At 46.2% G+C, this 15441-nt stretch overlaps 1 protein-coding gene across 5 annotated transcripts in view; it reads left to right on the top strand.

Moving 5' to 3' along the window:
• LOC143815672 (uncharacterized) overlaps window positions 1–15441 on the top strand; it is a 219540-nt gene that overhangs the window by 93887 nt on the left and 110212 nt on the right. For all 5 annotated transcript variants that reach the window (XR_013223776.1, XM_077295171.1, XM_077295172.1 and 2 more), the window contains 3 exons: window positions 10173–10283; window positions 10359–10466; window positions 10565–10672. Coding sequence is in view for 4 of the 5 variants with exons in the window: in XM_077295171.1 (XP_077151286.1) it covers window positions 10173–10283; window positions 10359–10466; window positions 10565–10672 (327 nt within the window). In the remaining variant the exon portion in view is untranslated. The remainder of the gene's footprint in view (window positions 1–10172; window positions 10284–10358; window positions 10467–10564; window positions 10673–15441) is intronic.

The raw sequence follows: 15441 nt of genomic DNA, 5'->3' as shown, positions 1-15441 counted from the left end.
TTTGTTGCGGCGGTACGTTGTACCTGTGGTTCCTTCTGTTGAGCCTCCTGCTCCGGTCTTGGTTGAGGGCGAGTTGGAGTACGTGGTGGAGAAGATCTTGGATTCTCGTCTCTCCAGGCGGAGGCTTCAGTATCTGGTCAAGTGGAAGGGCTATGGTCAGGAGGATAATTCCTGGGTGGTTGCCTCTGATGTGCATGCGGCCGACTTAGTTCGTGCCTTTCACGCTGCTCATCCTGATCGCCCTGGTGGTCTTGGTGAGGGTTCGGTGACCCCTCCTTAAAGGGGGGGTACTGTTGTGAATTAGACTTTTTTGGCTCCCTCTTGTGGTCACTGGTGATATGACTCTGGGATTGTCTTTCTCAGTTTGGCACCCACCTGGGTCGTTAGTCCAGGGGTGTTGCTATATAAGCTTCCTGGATTCTCAGTCCAGTGCCTGGCATCGTTGTAATCAGATCCTTTCTGTTTGCTCCTGTCTGCTGGTCCTGATTCTTGCAAAATTAAGCTAAGTCGTGCTTCCTTGTTTTTTGGTTATTTGTATGGCTCTTATTTTCTGTCCAGCTTGTACTAAATGTGATTCCTGATTTTGCTGGAAGCTCTAGGGGGCTGGTATTCTCCCCCCGGGCCATTAGATGGTTCGGGGGTTCTTGAATATCCAGCGTGGAAATTTTGATAGGGTTTTTGCTGACCGTATAAGTCATCTTACTATATTCTGCTATTAGTCAGTGGGCCTCTCTTTGCTAAATATCTAGTTCATTCTTACGTTTGTCTTTTCTCCTTACCTCACCGTTTTTATTTGTGGGGGGCTTGTATCCAACTTTTGGGTCTTTTCTCTGGAGGCAAGAAAGGTCTATCTTTTCCCTTCTAGGGTTAGTTAGTTCTCCGGCTGGCGCGAGACGTCTAGAACCAACGTAGGCACGTTCCCCGGCTGCTGCTATTTGTGGTGCTAGGATTAGATATACGGTTAGCCCAGTTACCACTGCCCTATGAGCTGGTTTTTTATGTTTGCAGACTTGGTATGTACTTTTGAGACCCTCTGCCATTGGGGTCATAACAGACCCCCCAAGGAACTTATCTAGAAGTGTTGTGAGAACTTTGAACCCCCAAGTGTTTCACTACAGTTTATAACAAAGAGCCGTGAAAATAAAAAATCTTTTTTTTCCACACAAATGCCCCCCGTTTTGTATTTTCCCAAGGGTAACAGGAGACATTGGACCCCAAAAGTAGTTGTCTAATTTGTTCTAAGTACGCTGATACCCAATATGTTGGGGTAAACCCCTGTTTGGGCGCACGGGAGAGCTCGGAAGGAGCACTGTTTTACTTTTTCAACGCAGAATTGGCTGGAATTGAGATCGGACGCCATGTTGCCTTTGGAGAGCCCCTGATGTGCCTAAACAGTGGAAACCCCCCAATTCTAACTGAAACCCTATCCCAAACACACCCCTAACCCCAATCCCAATCCTAACCACTCACCTAACCCTAATCCCAACCCTAATCCCAACTGTAAATGTAATCCAAACCCTAACTTTAGCCCCAACACTAACCCTAACTTTAGCCCCAACCCTAACCCTAACTTTAGCACCAACCCTAACCCTAACTTTAGCCCCAACCCTAACCCTAACTTTAGCTCCAACCCTAACCCCAACCTTAACCCTAACTGTAGCCCTAACCCTAAACTTTAGCCCAACCCTAACCCTAACTTTAGCCACAACCCTAACCCTAACTTTAGCCCCAACCCTAACTCTAACCCTAATGGGAAAATGGAAATAAATACATTTTTTTAAAATTTTATTATTTTTCTCTAACTAAGGGGGTGATGATGGGGGGTTTTGATTTACTTTTATAGCGGGTTTTTTAGCGGATTTTTATGATTGGCAGCCGTCAAACACTAAAAGATGCTTTTTATTGCAAAAAATTGATTTTGCGTCTCCACATTTTGAGAGCTATAATTTTTCCATATTTTGGTAAACAGAGTCATGTGAGGTCTTGTTTTTTGCGGGACGAGTTGACTTTTTTTGTACCATTTTCGGGCACGTGACATTTTTTGATCGCTTTTTATTCTGATTTTTGTGAGGTAGAATGAACAAAAACCAGCTATTCATGAATTTCTTTGGGGGGGGGGCGCTTATACCGTTCCGCGTTTGGTAAAATTGATAAAGCAGTTTTATTCTTTGGGTCAGAACGATTACAGCGATACCTCATTTATATCATTTTTTTATGTTTCTGCGCTTTTATACGATAAAAACTATTTTATATAAAAAATAATTTTTTTTGCATTGCTTTATTCTGAGAACTATAACTTTTTAATTTTTTCGTTGGTGATGCTGTATGGCAGGTGTTTTTTTTGCGGGACAAGATGACGTTTTCAGCGGTACCATGGATATTTATATCTGTTTTTTTGATCACGTGTTATTCCACTTTTTGTTTGGCGGTATGATAATAAAGTGTCGTTTTGTGCCTGTGTTTTTTTTTCTTTTTAACGGTGTTCACTGAAGGGGTTAACTAGTGGGACAGTTTTATAGGTCGGGTCGTTACGGACGCTGTGATACTAAATATGTGTACTTTTTTTTTACACATGTAAATGTTGTTTTTTTTTTACTTTTTTACATTGCCCCGGGGGGACATCACTATATATGATCAGATCGCTGATCTGACACTTTGCAGGCGTTGAAAGCCACCTCCCTGCAGGACCCGGAAGGCCCCCCCGTGGCCATTTTGGATCCGGACCTGCAGGGAGGAGGAGGTAGGAGACCCTCGGAGCAACGCGATCACATCCCGTTGCTCCGAGGGTCTCAGGGAAGCATGCAGGGAGCAGCATTCTGGGGGTTAATGTGCCAGGAGCAGTCCGTGACCGCTCCTGGCACATAGTGCCGGATGTCAGCTGTGATAGTCAGCTGACACCCGGCCGCGAACGGCCGCGCTCCCCCCGTGAGCACGGCTGATCATGCTGGACGTACTATTCCATCCATGGGAAGTAGGGCCCACCCCACATGGACGGAATAGTACATCCAAAGGTAGAAAGGGGTTAACTATTCTTTCTCCTCAGCTTTTTTGCAATTTCAAATTACCATGTAGTGGTACTTCTAGACTCATAAAGACTAAGTGTAAAGCCTGCCGAAAAAATACAAGCAGGTTATCCATACACTTTTGAAGGCAACAACTGGGGAGCCTTATTAAAATATTGTAAATAAAGTGTAGTTGTGGTACTCCTACACTCATAAAAGCTCTGCACACATCCATAGACCCTTGAATACAACAACTAGAAGGCCTCATTCAAATATTAAAGGGAACCTTTCACCCCCAAAATCGATGGTGAGGTAAGCTCACCATCATCAGGGGCTTATCTACAGCATTCTGTAATGCTGTAGATAAGCACCCAATGTTACCTGAAAGAGGAGAAAAAGAGGTTAAATTATACTCACCCAGGGGCGGTCCCGCTGCGGTCCAGTCAAATGGGTGTCTCAGGTCCGCTCTGGCGCCTCCTATCTTCATTCCATGACGTCCTCTTCTGTTCTTCACGCTGCGGCTGCGGCGCAGGCGTACTTTGTCTGCCCTGTTGAGGGCAGAGCAAAGTACTGCAGTGCGCAGGCACCAGGCCTCTCTGATCTTTACGGCGCCTGCGCATTGTAGTACTTTTCTCTGCCCTCAACAGGGCAGACAAAGTACGCCTGCATCGGAGCCGCGGCGTGAAGACCAGAAGAGGACGTCATGGAATGAAGATGGGAGGCGCTGTACCGGACCTGAGACGCCCATTGGAGCGGGACCGCCCCTGGGTGGGTATAATCTAACGTCTTTTTCTCCTCTTTTAGGTAACATCAGCGGCTTATCTACAGCATTACAGAATGCTGTAGATAAGCCCCTGATGACCGCGAGCTTACCTCACCATCGATTTTGGGGGTGACAGGTTCCCTTTAAAGATTAAAAACACTTTATGTGATGTTGTCATCTGGTGATGTGGAAAAGTCGGAGCTAATCCTGGTTTTGTTTATTTTTAATAGAGTGGGTCTGTCAGCATTTTCTGTTGCCAGGCAAAGGAGCCTGTCTTTTATGATCCGTGGCGGCACTAAAAGCCCTCTCAGACAAGACACAAGGTATAGAGGGACAGCTCATGCCATGGTTCAGGTTTGAAACCCAATAGTTGAAGATTGCAGAGAAATTAGGGAGTACGCTAGTTAGGTCGGCCAGGAATTGCTTGACCATCTTTATAAACTTTTCCGTCCTTGTCAAATAATCCCCGGTCATCAGGACATCAACGCTGGGAGGGTGTAATAAAGTTGGCCTAAGCCTTCGACAGTATACCCCTGCCTCTGCTGTACCTGGTATATGTCTCCATTGCCTCTCCTCTTTGGTTGGGAGAAGGAAGCTTGCCCCTGCTGCTAGTGGAGCGCCCCCACATAAGGGCAATGGGGTACTCGGTACCGGGTCCTTCAGTTCCCGACGGGGATTGTTGTGAATTCTGCTCTTGGGTTCCCTCCGGTGGTTGTTGATAGTAATGCAGTTGTCCCTGGGTTGCAATCCTGGGCAGGTGTCCCTGCTGATTGCAGCTCTGTCTGGGATATTTAGGTGTGCAGGATTCATTAGCCCTTGCCAGTTGTCCATTGTTCTTGGAGGTTTTGCATCTCTGTCTGGTTCCTCCTGCCCTGCTGCCAAATCAGCAAAGATAAGTGTCTGGTTTTTGTTTCTACAGCACACATGCTGTGTGCTTTACAATTCAGTGCTATTCATGATTTTTTCTTGTCCAGCTTAGACTGTGTTTGGATATTTTCAGTCAAGTTGGATTCTCAGGAGAAGCAGATATACACTCCATGTCTTTAGTTAGATGGTGGAATTTTTGTATTATCTGCTGTGGATATTTTTAGGGTTTTAATACTGACCGCTTAGTATTCTGTCCTATCCTTTCCTATTTAGCTAGCGTGGCCTCTTTTGCTAAATCCTGATTTCTGCCTGCGTGTGTCTTTTCCTCTAATACTCACAGTCAATATTTGTGGGGGGCTGCCTATCCTTTGGGGTTCTGCTCTGAGGCAAGATAGAATTCCCATTTCCATCTATAGGGGTATTTAGTCCTCCAGCTGTGTCAAGGTGTCTAGGATGTTAGGTACACCCCACGGCTACTTCTAGTTGCGGTGTCAGTTTAGGGTTTGCGGTCAGTACAGGTTCCACCTACTCCTGAGAAAGTCCCATGCGGCTCCAAGGTCACCAGATCATAACAGTACAACTGGCCAGCAATGAGTTAAATGCATCTCAGAGGAAGGGAAGAAAGGTGTTGAGCCATTTTTTTTTCTGTAGCCTGCTTTGTCTTTTCTTCCCTCTTTTTCTCTGGGTGACTGAGGAGTCTTGTGCTAGCATGGATGTTCAGGGATTAGCTTCTCGTGTAGACCAGCTTGCTGCTAGGGTACAGAGTATTTCTGATTATATTGTTCAGACTCCAGTTTTAGAGCCATTTCCATCTATAGGGGTATTTAGTCCTCCGGCTGTGTCGAGGTGTCTAGGATGTGTTAGGTACACCCCACGGCTACTTCTAGTTGCAGTGTCAGTTTAGGGTTTGCGGTCAGTACAGGTTCCACCTACTCCTGAGAAAGTCCCACGCGGCTCCAAGGTCACCAGATCATAACAGGGGATGTCACGGTGGCCCGACCCGGCCCGTGGCCCTATGAGGGGCGCCCAAATAAATGGGAATAAAGTTTGTAGAATGGTGATGTTCGTGACGCCACCTGTGGTGTTCAGTCAGGGCGACCGACGCTGCTTAGGGGTCCGCTGGGGTGATGGAATGGCAGCTAGATGGTATACCTTCCCACAGGTGAAGTATGTCCCCAGGGCTTCCCAGATGTGTAGGTGGTGATGGTGGACGTTGTAAGGCGCAGTGAATAACGAGGACACAAAGGTTGCAGTCTCTTTACCTTTTACTGAAGACTTCAGAGTCCGCAGTCCAGAGTACTGTTCACAGGGCTGGCTGAGTCCGGCCGGTCTGAAGGCACATCCAGAGTTCCCTTATCCAGGTGGAAATCAGTAGCCTTCTTACTAGCGCCTGTGTGTTGTAGTACCTCCCTGCTGAGCACCACGGGATAGTCCTCACAACCTTTGTAGATGTTACTGATGTTATTTCTCTCTGTCCCCTAGATGGTATAGATAGGACAAACCCGTATGACGGGGTAGGCCTGGAGTTATTTTATAGGGACCCTATTGATGCCCCTCTCCCACAATTGCCTCCGTTGTCTGCTTAGGTATTTAGGTCGGGCAGCCAACTTGGAATCGACTGTCCTGCCGTCTCTGAAGTAATTCGTAGAGTCAATTACTCCCTCGGTGTTCCAGCCACCGGCTACGCGCTTCAGAAGAATGTTGCCGATCTTAAGGCAAGACTCCTCCCGGTATTATCTCCTTTTGCTGTGACTCCATTTCTCACTCTCCACAATATACTTCGCTTCGTGTCCTTTGTTAGGATGCTGCCGCAAGGGGTGCAGGCGCAGCTCCGTAACGATCTATCTCTTGCTGGGCCTCTGTGAGGATCCCACCCCTGGCAGGAGCCCTCTGTCTGCAGCTCAGATGTTCCTCCTTCTCCCCCTGTCTGCCTGACAGGTCTTGTCCGGGCCTCACCCAGGTAGCTTCTCTCTCACTAGATGTTCCCTGGGCCGAGCCCAGCTTGCTTCTGCCTGACTTCCAATCCAACCCACCAGTTTTACCCGTATGTGAGGAGTGGCCTAGTAAATAGCACCTTTGCTCCCCCTGGTGGACTGGAATGTGAAGTGTAGTGTGTGTCTTGTGATACCTGGAAAGATGAACTCCTTTAGTACCATCAGACGTAACATCACTCCCCCTAGTGGAAGAGCGACATTACTGCAACGACCAGGACTCTGGGGCGCTGCACTGGCATTGTCTGATCTGAGTTTTTTCAACATTTTTTCCACAATGGCCATCTGGTGTAGCACCATTTTAATAGACCTTTCTGCCTCAGTACAGAGAGATGCAAGGTTCTTCTTGCAGTGTGGGTCTACCAGGATGAACAACCAGTACTCTGTTTTGGGCAAGATGACTATAACATGAAAGCCATGGGAAAGACAGCTTTACATAAAGTCGGCCTTATGTGCCAAACTCCCTCCCTGTTTTTGCCATGAAGATGACTCTCCTTCTCTTCTCTCTTCACACTCTTCCTAATCATCCCCCTCCACAGCCTATTCACATAGGAGAGAAGGTACAAAGCTTGTGTACGTACTAGCTTTCGTTGTACTACTAACCAGCTCCTGTTCCTCCTTCTCCTTAGCCTCCTCCTCTTCCTCATTGTTACCCAATCCATTTTGAACAGATGAGTGAGGTTGCAGAAACCCTGATAGAAGTAGGGCCAGCAATTCTTGGCATCAGTGGCACATGTGTCATGCCAGGGTGGGAGTCAGCCTTGAATTTCACAAGTTTGACCCAGTGTGCTATAAGGGAGATAGCAAAACCGAAGAAGAAAATGTGCCAGGGCAATAGGGAGATGTAGTGTCCCTGGCCACAAGCGCTAGTCCACATGTCGGTCTTTAAGTGGACAATCCCAGTAACTGCATTGGTAAGGGCACATGTGATGTTCCTGGACACGTGGTGGTACAAGGCGAGGACGCCACTATGGTAGATATAGTGGCAGCTATGGATCAAGTATATAGGGATGGGTACTGCAATGAGTCAGTAGAAATCCCCCTCATCCACAAGCCTAAACGGAAACATTTTCACTACAAGCAGCTAGGAAATGTACTCATTTAGTGAACGTAGTGCTGGGATAAGAATTTGTAAATGCCTGATGATGGTGCCTCCGAATGTACAAGGACAGGGCCAGGGTAGGAGGCACCTACATTATCTACCACCTCACCTTCCACCACTGAACACTAGTCCTCCTGACTTTGTGACTTAACAACAACAAGACTTAGCGGCAACTGTATCTCATCATCATCTTCCTTCTTATCCCAAATTTGCCATTCCCCACCGTCATGTTCTTGTGGTCATTGTTACTCTACGTTTTGTGCATCACTATCCAGCATGTCCTTTTGTCCCTCTTGGAGCATGCAGACTGAAAGGCCACAATCAAGAATTGATCTTGTAAAGTGCTTCTCAGAGTGTCCTATTGTGGGATCACTGGTTTCCTAGGACTGGACATGGTGGGAGGAAGGATTATCAGGGTGAGGTTTAAGTGATCCAGACTGTAGGCTGGTGAGACTGGACCAAGTGGAAGGCTTAATGTTGCTGGTAATCACGCTGGAAGCATTATCTGCTATCCAACCAACCACCTGTTCGCACTGCTCTGGCTTCAGAAGTGGTGTACTGTGCCTCCCTGCAAAGTGGGACAGCATGCTATGTTTCACGTTTCTTGTGCTGGAGCAACAGGCATAGTCACACCTGCCCCATGTCCTCGGAGTCTGCATGCACCATCATCAGCACTTTCACTTCCCCGTCCTTTACTGCACATGTAATATATACAAAATGGTCACCGGCAGCACACAAAGCATTATTTTGGAGTTTAATAACACCATAATGTACCACTAATCACGTAATACTCTATGGATAACAAATTCAGGCCAGAAAAATTTTCAAATGATTGTTTGAAGTGTTATATATCACCAAAATTTAAAAAAAATCATGTAATGCTCTATAGATAACAAATTGAATTAAAAAAGTTTTTTGACTCATTTTTGGAAAGTTGTATACCACAGAAATGTAACACAAAGCACACAATACTCTACGGATGACAAAGTCAATCCATAAAAATGTTTTATTGCTTTTTTGGAGTGTGATATACCACTGAAATGTAAAACAAAGCGCGTCATACTCTATGGATGACTAATTGAATCCCAAAAAATGTGTTAACTCTATTTCAAGTGTTACATACCACAATGCTGTCATACAAAGCACACAATACTCTATGGATGACAATAAAGTATATTTTTTCACCACCACCCCAAAAAAAGGTGGTTACGTGCTGCATCTATATATTTAGCAGTGGACTGCAAAGCCCTAAGCCCTGCCTTGAGCCTTTATTCTGCCATTCTCTCTGCTCCTGCAATAGTCCCTAGGCTAAAAGCAAAATTTATCTGATATAATCAGCAAAGCACAAGATTAATCCTTAGGACTGTTAAGGTACCTTCACACTAAGCGACTTTGCAGCGAGAACGACAATCCGTGACGTTGCAGCGTCCTGAATAGCGATCTCGTTGTGTTTGACACGCAGCAGCGATCTGGATCCCGCTGTGATATCGCTGGTCGGAGCTAGAAGTCCAGAACTTTATTTGGTCGTCAGATCGGCGTGTATCGTTGTGTTTGACAGCAAAAGCAAAGATGCCAGCAATGTTTAACAATGGTAACCAGGGTAAATATCGGGTTACTAAGCGCGGCCCTGCGCTTAGTAACCCGATATTTACCCTGGTTACCCGGGTGCTGCAGGGGGACTTCGGCATCGTTGAAGACAGTTTCAACGATGCCGAAGTCGTTCCCCTGATCGTTGGTCGCTGGAGAGAGCTGTCTGTGTGACAGCTCCCCAGCGACCTAAACAGCGACGCTGCAGCGATTGGCTCGTTGTCTATATCGCAGCAGCATCACTGAGTGTGACGGTACCTTTAGTATGAAGGTTCAGCATCAGCACCATATCAACAATAGAGATCTTTGATTAGTTAAACTGTACACACATAGGTTTGGATAGCTGTGAATAAATTATCTCTGAGCTTTTTAATGGCGTCAGTGAGCCAAGCGCGGTGGCACCAGTCCTTTTACAACCTCTGACGAGGGAATGTGGCCAGCCAATCACAGTAATGTCACTACCAAGATAGCTACGGCATTACAAAGACTGGCAGGCAATACCCGCATGCTTCTTGGCTGTATAACAGGTGCTAAACATGTTGGGCGCGGATTCGAGTTCCAAATCTGAGCACCAGTCAATGCCCGTTGAATGATGAGCACAACCAAGCACCCAGACACTCGAGTGATATCCGAGCATTATTGAGCACGTTCACGCATCCCTGATGATGCTATACAAATCTACCAACCTGTAGTCTGTGAATAGACATCAGACTATCCAAACAGTATGTAATCTAATGATGTTCTGATGAATATTACAGGAAATGTAATAATTGCAATATTACTGTATTACTGTACAATTCTGATGGTACAACATTATATCTTCTAAACACGAGTTTATTATTATTAATTTGTCTGTGCAGAAATCCATCTAAATGCCACCCCCAGTCTTAGCAGCACGAAGAACCTTCCACCCACATTAATCCCCAACCACACTGTCCTGAATACTGAAACATCTAAATCTCAAACTGAAGGTTTGTTATAATTGCACAGATCAGAATTACCGAACTGTGTTACATTTATGTACTGATATATACAATCTTGTTCAGAGAACACAACATGGCAGCATAATTTAACTTCTAAAAGAAATCCAACTGATGGAGGATCCACTGTCCATTTGCCTGCTGTTTCTGCATCTGCTGCACATAGTATCCAAGGTTAGCCAGCTTTCTGTAACATCATCATATACTGTAAAAAAATACATGGTGATATTTTATGGAATCTGTGTTTTTTATGTTTGACATTTACTACTCAGAGATTACTAGTACTACAAGCAAAAACCATGTCACTGCTAAGAGAATGGAATATACCAGCTCTTTTCTATCCACAACTAAAGACACTGCTCTTACGCACATTAAGCAAGGTTAGTGATAATTACATGTACAAACCTGAAATAATGATAGCTGAATTAGGGAGAAATTAGCTTGCAAAGTTTAGGTTATAATTTACACTATGTCCGAGGGGGCATTACCAGAGATTTTTCTCCGTGGGTGTATACTTTTTACCCTGCATGATATTGACCAATCATAAGCGTGCAGCAGCTTACTGGGGAACAAAAAACACTCCTCCACAGGATCTTAGAACAATATTTCTCCTCTGTTAAGACGTGAAGTTCAGACAGGTCTGATCTCCCCACTGGTCTCACTGCAGAATGATTACAAGTGCCTAAAGTAGAGTAGAGATTGCAACCACCTTTCAGCTTTATCTCACTGCAGTCAGTGTAAGGGGAGGAGGTACAGGAGATAACTTAGAATTGAGAGGCATATTTGAAGATGAGTTTGTAGCTAGACTAAGCTCTGCTGTGATTATCCTCCTCCCACACTTACTGACAATAAATGATAGCTGAAAGTGTGTGTAAGCACACTCATCAATACTTTAGTTGTAGCACTTATAATTACTCTGCACTGAAACCAGCGAGGAGAACTGGCTGTCTGTCGTTATATGCTTCAAACAGGAGAAGGAATGTTCTAAGCTAGACTGCAGAGACTCATGTGTCATAAACAGTGCCTTCCCCCCTCCTACCAAATGAAATCACGGCCAGGCCTAGATGGGTTGAACAGGTCGGTCACAGTTTATTAATTACATATGCAGAGAAAGGCAATTACATTTCATAACTGGCTCATCGCCTAAGGCCCTGTCTGCGACCGACAGGCGAGCAGGCCAATGAGTGGTGACGAACCTTTGCCCATCTCTACACTTCCGCTGTGACTTAAAACAGAAAATTCCTTTATTTTTATTTTACATGATATATTTTTTCTGGCAGCGCAAAACATCAATGAATATATAAGGGAGGGAGGCTGGGACAACAGCTTCCAGGGGTCAGCCGGGGAGAAAGAGAAAGGCACTGACCCCTGGCACCTGAATTTAACCCATGTGCGTGTGGCCGGACGCCACTTCCCCTTTGCCTCATTGGTCAGTTGGGCGCCCCAATTACTGCATCACCTGTGGGAGTAGCGGGAGGGGGGAATAAGGCACCAGAATGTATTTTCTCTAGCTTTGGTTATAGGGGCTCCGCAGTCAGAGACACGTTCCTTAGTACCGTGCCTGCCAGACTGTGGAGACCCATGTGTTGTAAACAGTGCCTTCCCCCTGCCACCAATCCCACAATTAAATCGCGGCCAGGCCTAGATTGGTTGAACAGGTTGGTCACATTTTATTAATTACATATGCAGAGAAAGGCAATTACATTTCATAACTGGCTCATCGCCGAAAGCACTGTCTGCGACCGACAGGTGAGCAGGCCAGTGAGTGGTTATGAACCTTTGCCCCTCTCTACACTTCCACCACGGAGGATCATGTGTATGATCTACCTGGTCTCAATAGTGCCGAGTTATCTCTCTCCAGCTGGTGATGGCAAACCACGATGTCGTAATTTCCTTTTTACCAACATTGCCATCCACGCATTGATCATTTTTCTTGATCTCTCTATGACTTTTGTATCTTTTGCTCCATGCCAGACTGCTCGTGGCACTATCTCCGACCACACCAATACCAGATCCGGTAAAAGCCAGGTAAAACTCTCTATGTCTGTTGACATCGCTGTACAGAGCGCAAATCATTGCCACCGGCATGTAACACTAATATCACCGGCCCTTTGGCCTTCTTAGAGATGTTAACTACTTCTGGGAAGATCTGTTGCCATTGGAGCCCCCTGATACCTCTCCAGTTGACTTCCAGTCTCGGGAAGCCTAGATTTTTTTCACCAGGTCAAAGTTTGGCCATTTTGTTCGCCCAGTAGACATATGAATGTCCTACTACCCAAACTGCGGGCTTACGGACATCTGCAAGAGACAAAATTCGTTACTTGAGCATATTATAACCTGCGAAGCATGTGGATTTCCCGTGACCCATTCTCTGCACTTCGGCCTCTGATACTCCTGCCCTAGCTGCTTCGGTTGCTGCCCTTGCGCCGAAAAATGCGGTTGCGAAAGCTGCAGATACTAGGGTTGACTCATATTGCGACTTGCACGCTGATAAGGATATTGTGATAATATCATGCAATAGTCTCAATGAGATGGGGCACTGACATTCCTGACTAGGTTGGCGCCTTTTCCAGCCTTTAATGGCTTGTTTGATGAAAAAGTACTTAGTAACTTCCGCCCACCCCATTAGTTGGAAGATAAAGCTATTCCCAATAAAAAAAAGTTTGCGCCGATGTACCCAACACGCCTCTTTGCCTGAGCAGATTCTAAAATTTACCCCTCGCACGATCACACTTATCAACCGGCCTACCGTGAATTAGAGAGCACTACTCTTTCCATGCCTTACCATAAACCTGCCAGGTAGCCAGTGTAACAGAAGCACGGATTAATGGCATCAGTGATTGACCACAGTGTCCCACAGGGATGGAGGACACTGGAGGCCAGATGGCTTTGCATTGGGGATAAGGACTTTGAAGGCCTGCCAATCGGAAGATAACAGTGAGTTGACAAGTTCATCGTCTACGTTATTAATTAGTGGTCGTTGGTGAAAAGGAGGGCTGTTCCTATGACAGCATTAGTTGTAGCCATTCATCTGTCGATTTAACTCCCAGCCTAAATCGGTCTGCAGGGCTAGCCGCCTGCAGAACTCCTCATCATACCGCCTCCAGGCAGAACTGCCATTGGATTTATATGAATTGTATATTAGGTCCTAATAAATAAATAGTTCTGAACAGCATTCTGGATGGGTCTGGCCCATAATGCCGCTTAGGACAACGAAGGCTTGCAGCCAGTTGTTCACATTCGTGCTATTTTTGGCTTATTCCTCTCATATACCCATTCGCCTGTCCTCCTTTCCTTATCTACGGACTGTTGGTCTGCAGATAATAATGACCATATGTCCACGTAATCATTATTCCATATTTTCTGTTTAGTCTCTTGGTCTATGTGAGCCCCTAGCAGGCTAATTCAGCAAAAAAAATGCGTCTTTATGTAGACTAGCAGAATGAGGTGTTATTTTAATGTCGGTTGACCCTCGTGGATGATTTAAGTGTTGAACTAGCGCCTTGATAGCTGATGCTAGTTTGTTGTCTCCTGTGTTATGTACAGTGTGGTGTTTGTTAGTTTCAAAGCACTCACCACTGTCTAATGCAGACCGGGCATCTCCAGGTGATGGAGGAACTCCGGTTCCCATTGTAGCAATGGTTTGGTGTTGGCTGGAAGCCCAGGGAGATGGGGATGAGACTCTCTGGCCGTAATCTAATGAGGTAACACGTAGCTGCTGTTGACTGTTGTGTGTGTGAGCACGAGTGGCTTCAGGTGATGGAGGAATTCTGGCTCCCATTGTCGCGATGATTTGGTGTTGGCCGGAAGCCCAGCCAATGATGGAGCACATGACAGCTGACATCTGTCGCGTTACTGAGCCCAAGTGACTCCAGGTGATGGAGGAACTCCGGCTACGGTTATATCGATGGTCAGATGTTGGCTGGTGGCCCTGGGAGATGGGGATGGGTCTTTCTGGTCAGCAGCCAATGATGGAGCATCGTGTGCCTGATGCCGGGTGACTCCAGGTGATGTAGGAACTCCGGCTCCTGTATGGGCGATGATGTGGCTGGAAGCCCTGGGAGGTGTTGATGGTTCGCTCTGGCTGACAGCCATGAATAAAGGCCTTGGCCATCATCTTCTGTCTCGTGTTCGATTCCGGCTATCATGACTCTCAGGTGCATATGGGGAATGCCATCTAGAGGACCGAGATCTATGACAGCTCCTATGCAAGCTGTGTCTGTGGCGGTAATGGGAATAGCGACATTTAGAGGGACAGCAAAAATGATGGCGGGAATCTTCAGAGGATGGGGAGGGTCTGCAGCATTTATGCCTGCGACTGCCATGGCTGGGGGAGCTTTGTTGTGAACTCTGTTTTTGGGCTCCCTCTTGTGGTCACAACTGGTACTGTGTGAGTGCTGTCTTTGGGCTCCCTCTGGTGGTTCTTTGTGTCATTCTGCAGGTCTGAGGCAGGATCAGCTGTCTCGTTATCTCTTAGCTGGTTTCCTATTTAGTTCACCTGGACTCTCAGTTGTTGCCTGCTGTCAATGTCTTCAGTGCTATTTTGGAGCTCTCCTGCAGTCCTTCGTTATCAGTCTCTTCAAGAGAAGCTAAGTTTTGCTTGGTTCATTTTTTGACCATCAGTGGTCACATGTTTCTTGGTTTATTTTTGTCCGGCTTGCTAATATGTGATTTCCTTGCTTGCTGGTAGCTCTAGGGGGCTGAGTTTCTCCCCTCACACCGTTAGTTGGTGTGGGGGTTCTTGTATTCTCAGCGTGGATATTTTGCATAGGGTTTTTTTACTGACCGCACAGTTCCCTATCTGTCTTCTGCTATCTAGTATTAGCGGACCTCATTTGCTTAATCTGTTTTCATTTCTACGTTTGTGTTTTCCCCTTACCTCACCGTTATTATTTGTTGGGGGCTTCCTATATCTTTGGGGTGATTTCTCTTGAGGCAGGTGAGGTCTTACTTTCCCTCCAGGAGTAGATAGTTTCTCAGGCTGCGTCGAGACGTCCAGGATTTTAGGCACGTTCACCGGCTTCCTTTAGTGTGTTGGTTAGGATCAGGTTTGCGGTCAGTCCAGTTACCACCTCCCTAGAGCTCGTGTCTATGTTCATAAACTTAGCTAGTCCATTTTGTGATCCTCAGCCACTAGGATCATAACAGT

Source organism: Ranitomeya variabilis, chromosome 3 (assembly GCF_051348905.1).
Source record: "Ranitomeya variabilis isolate aRanVar5 chromosome 3, aRanVar5.hap1, whole genome shotgun sequence".
NCBI lineage: Eukaryota > Metazoa > Chordata > Amphibia > Anura > Dendrobatidae > Ranitomeya > Ranitomeya variabilis.
Note: the sequence above shows the minus strand (reverse complement) of the source record. Positions and strands in the feature narration are given on the sequence as shown.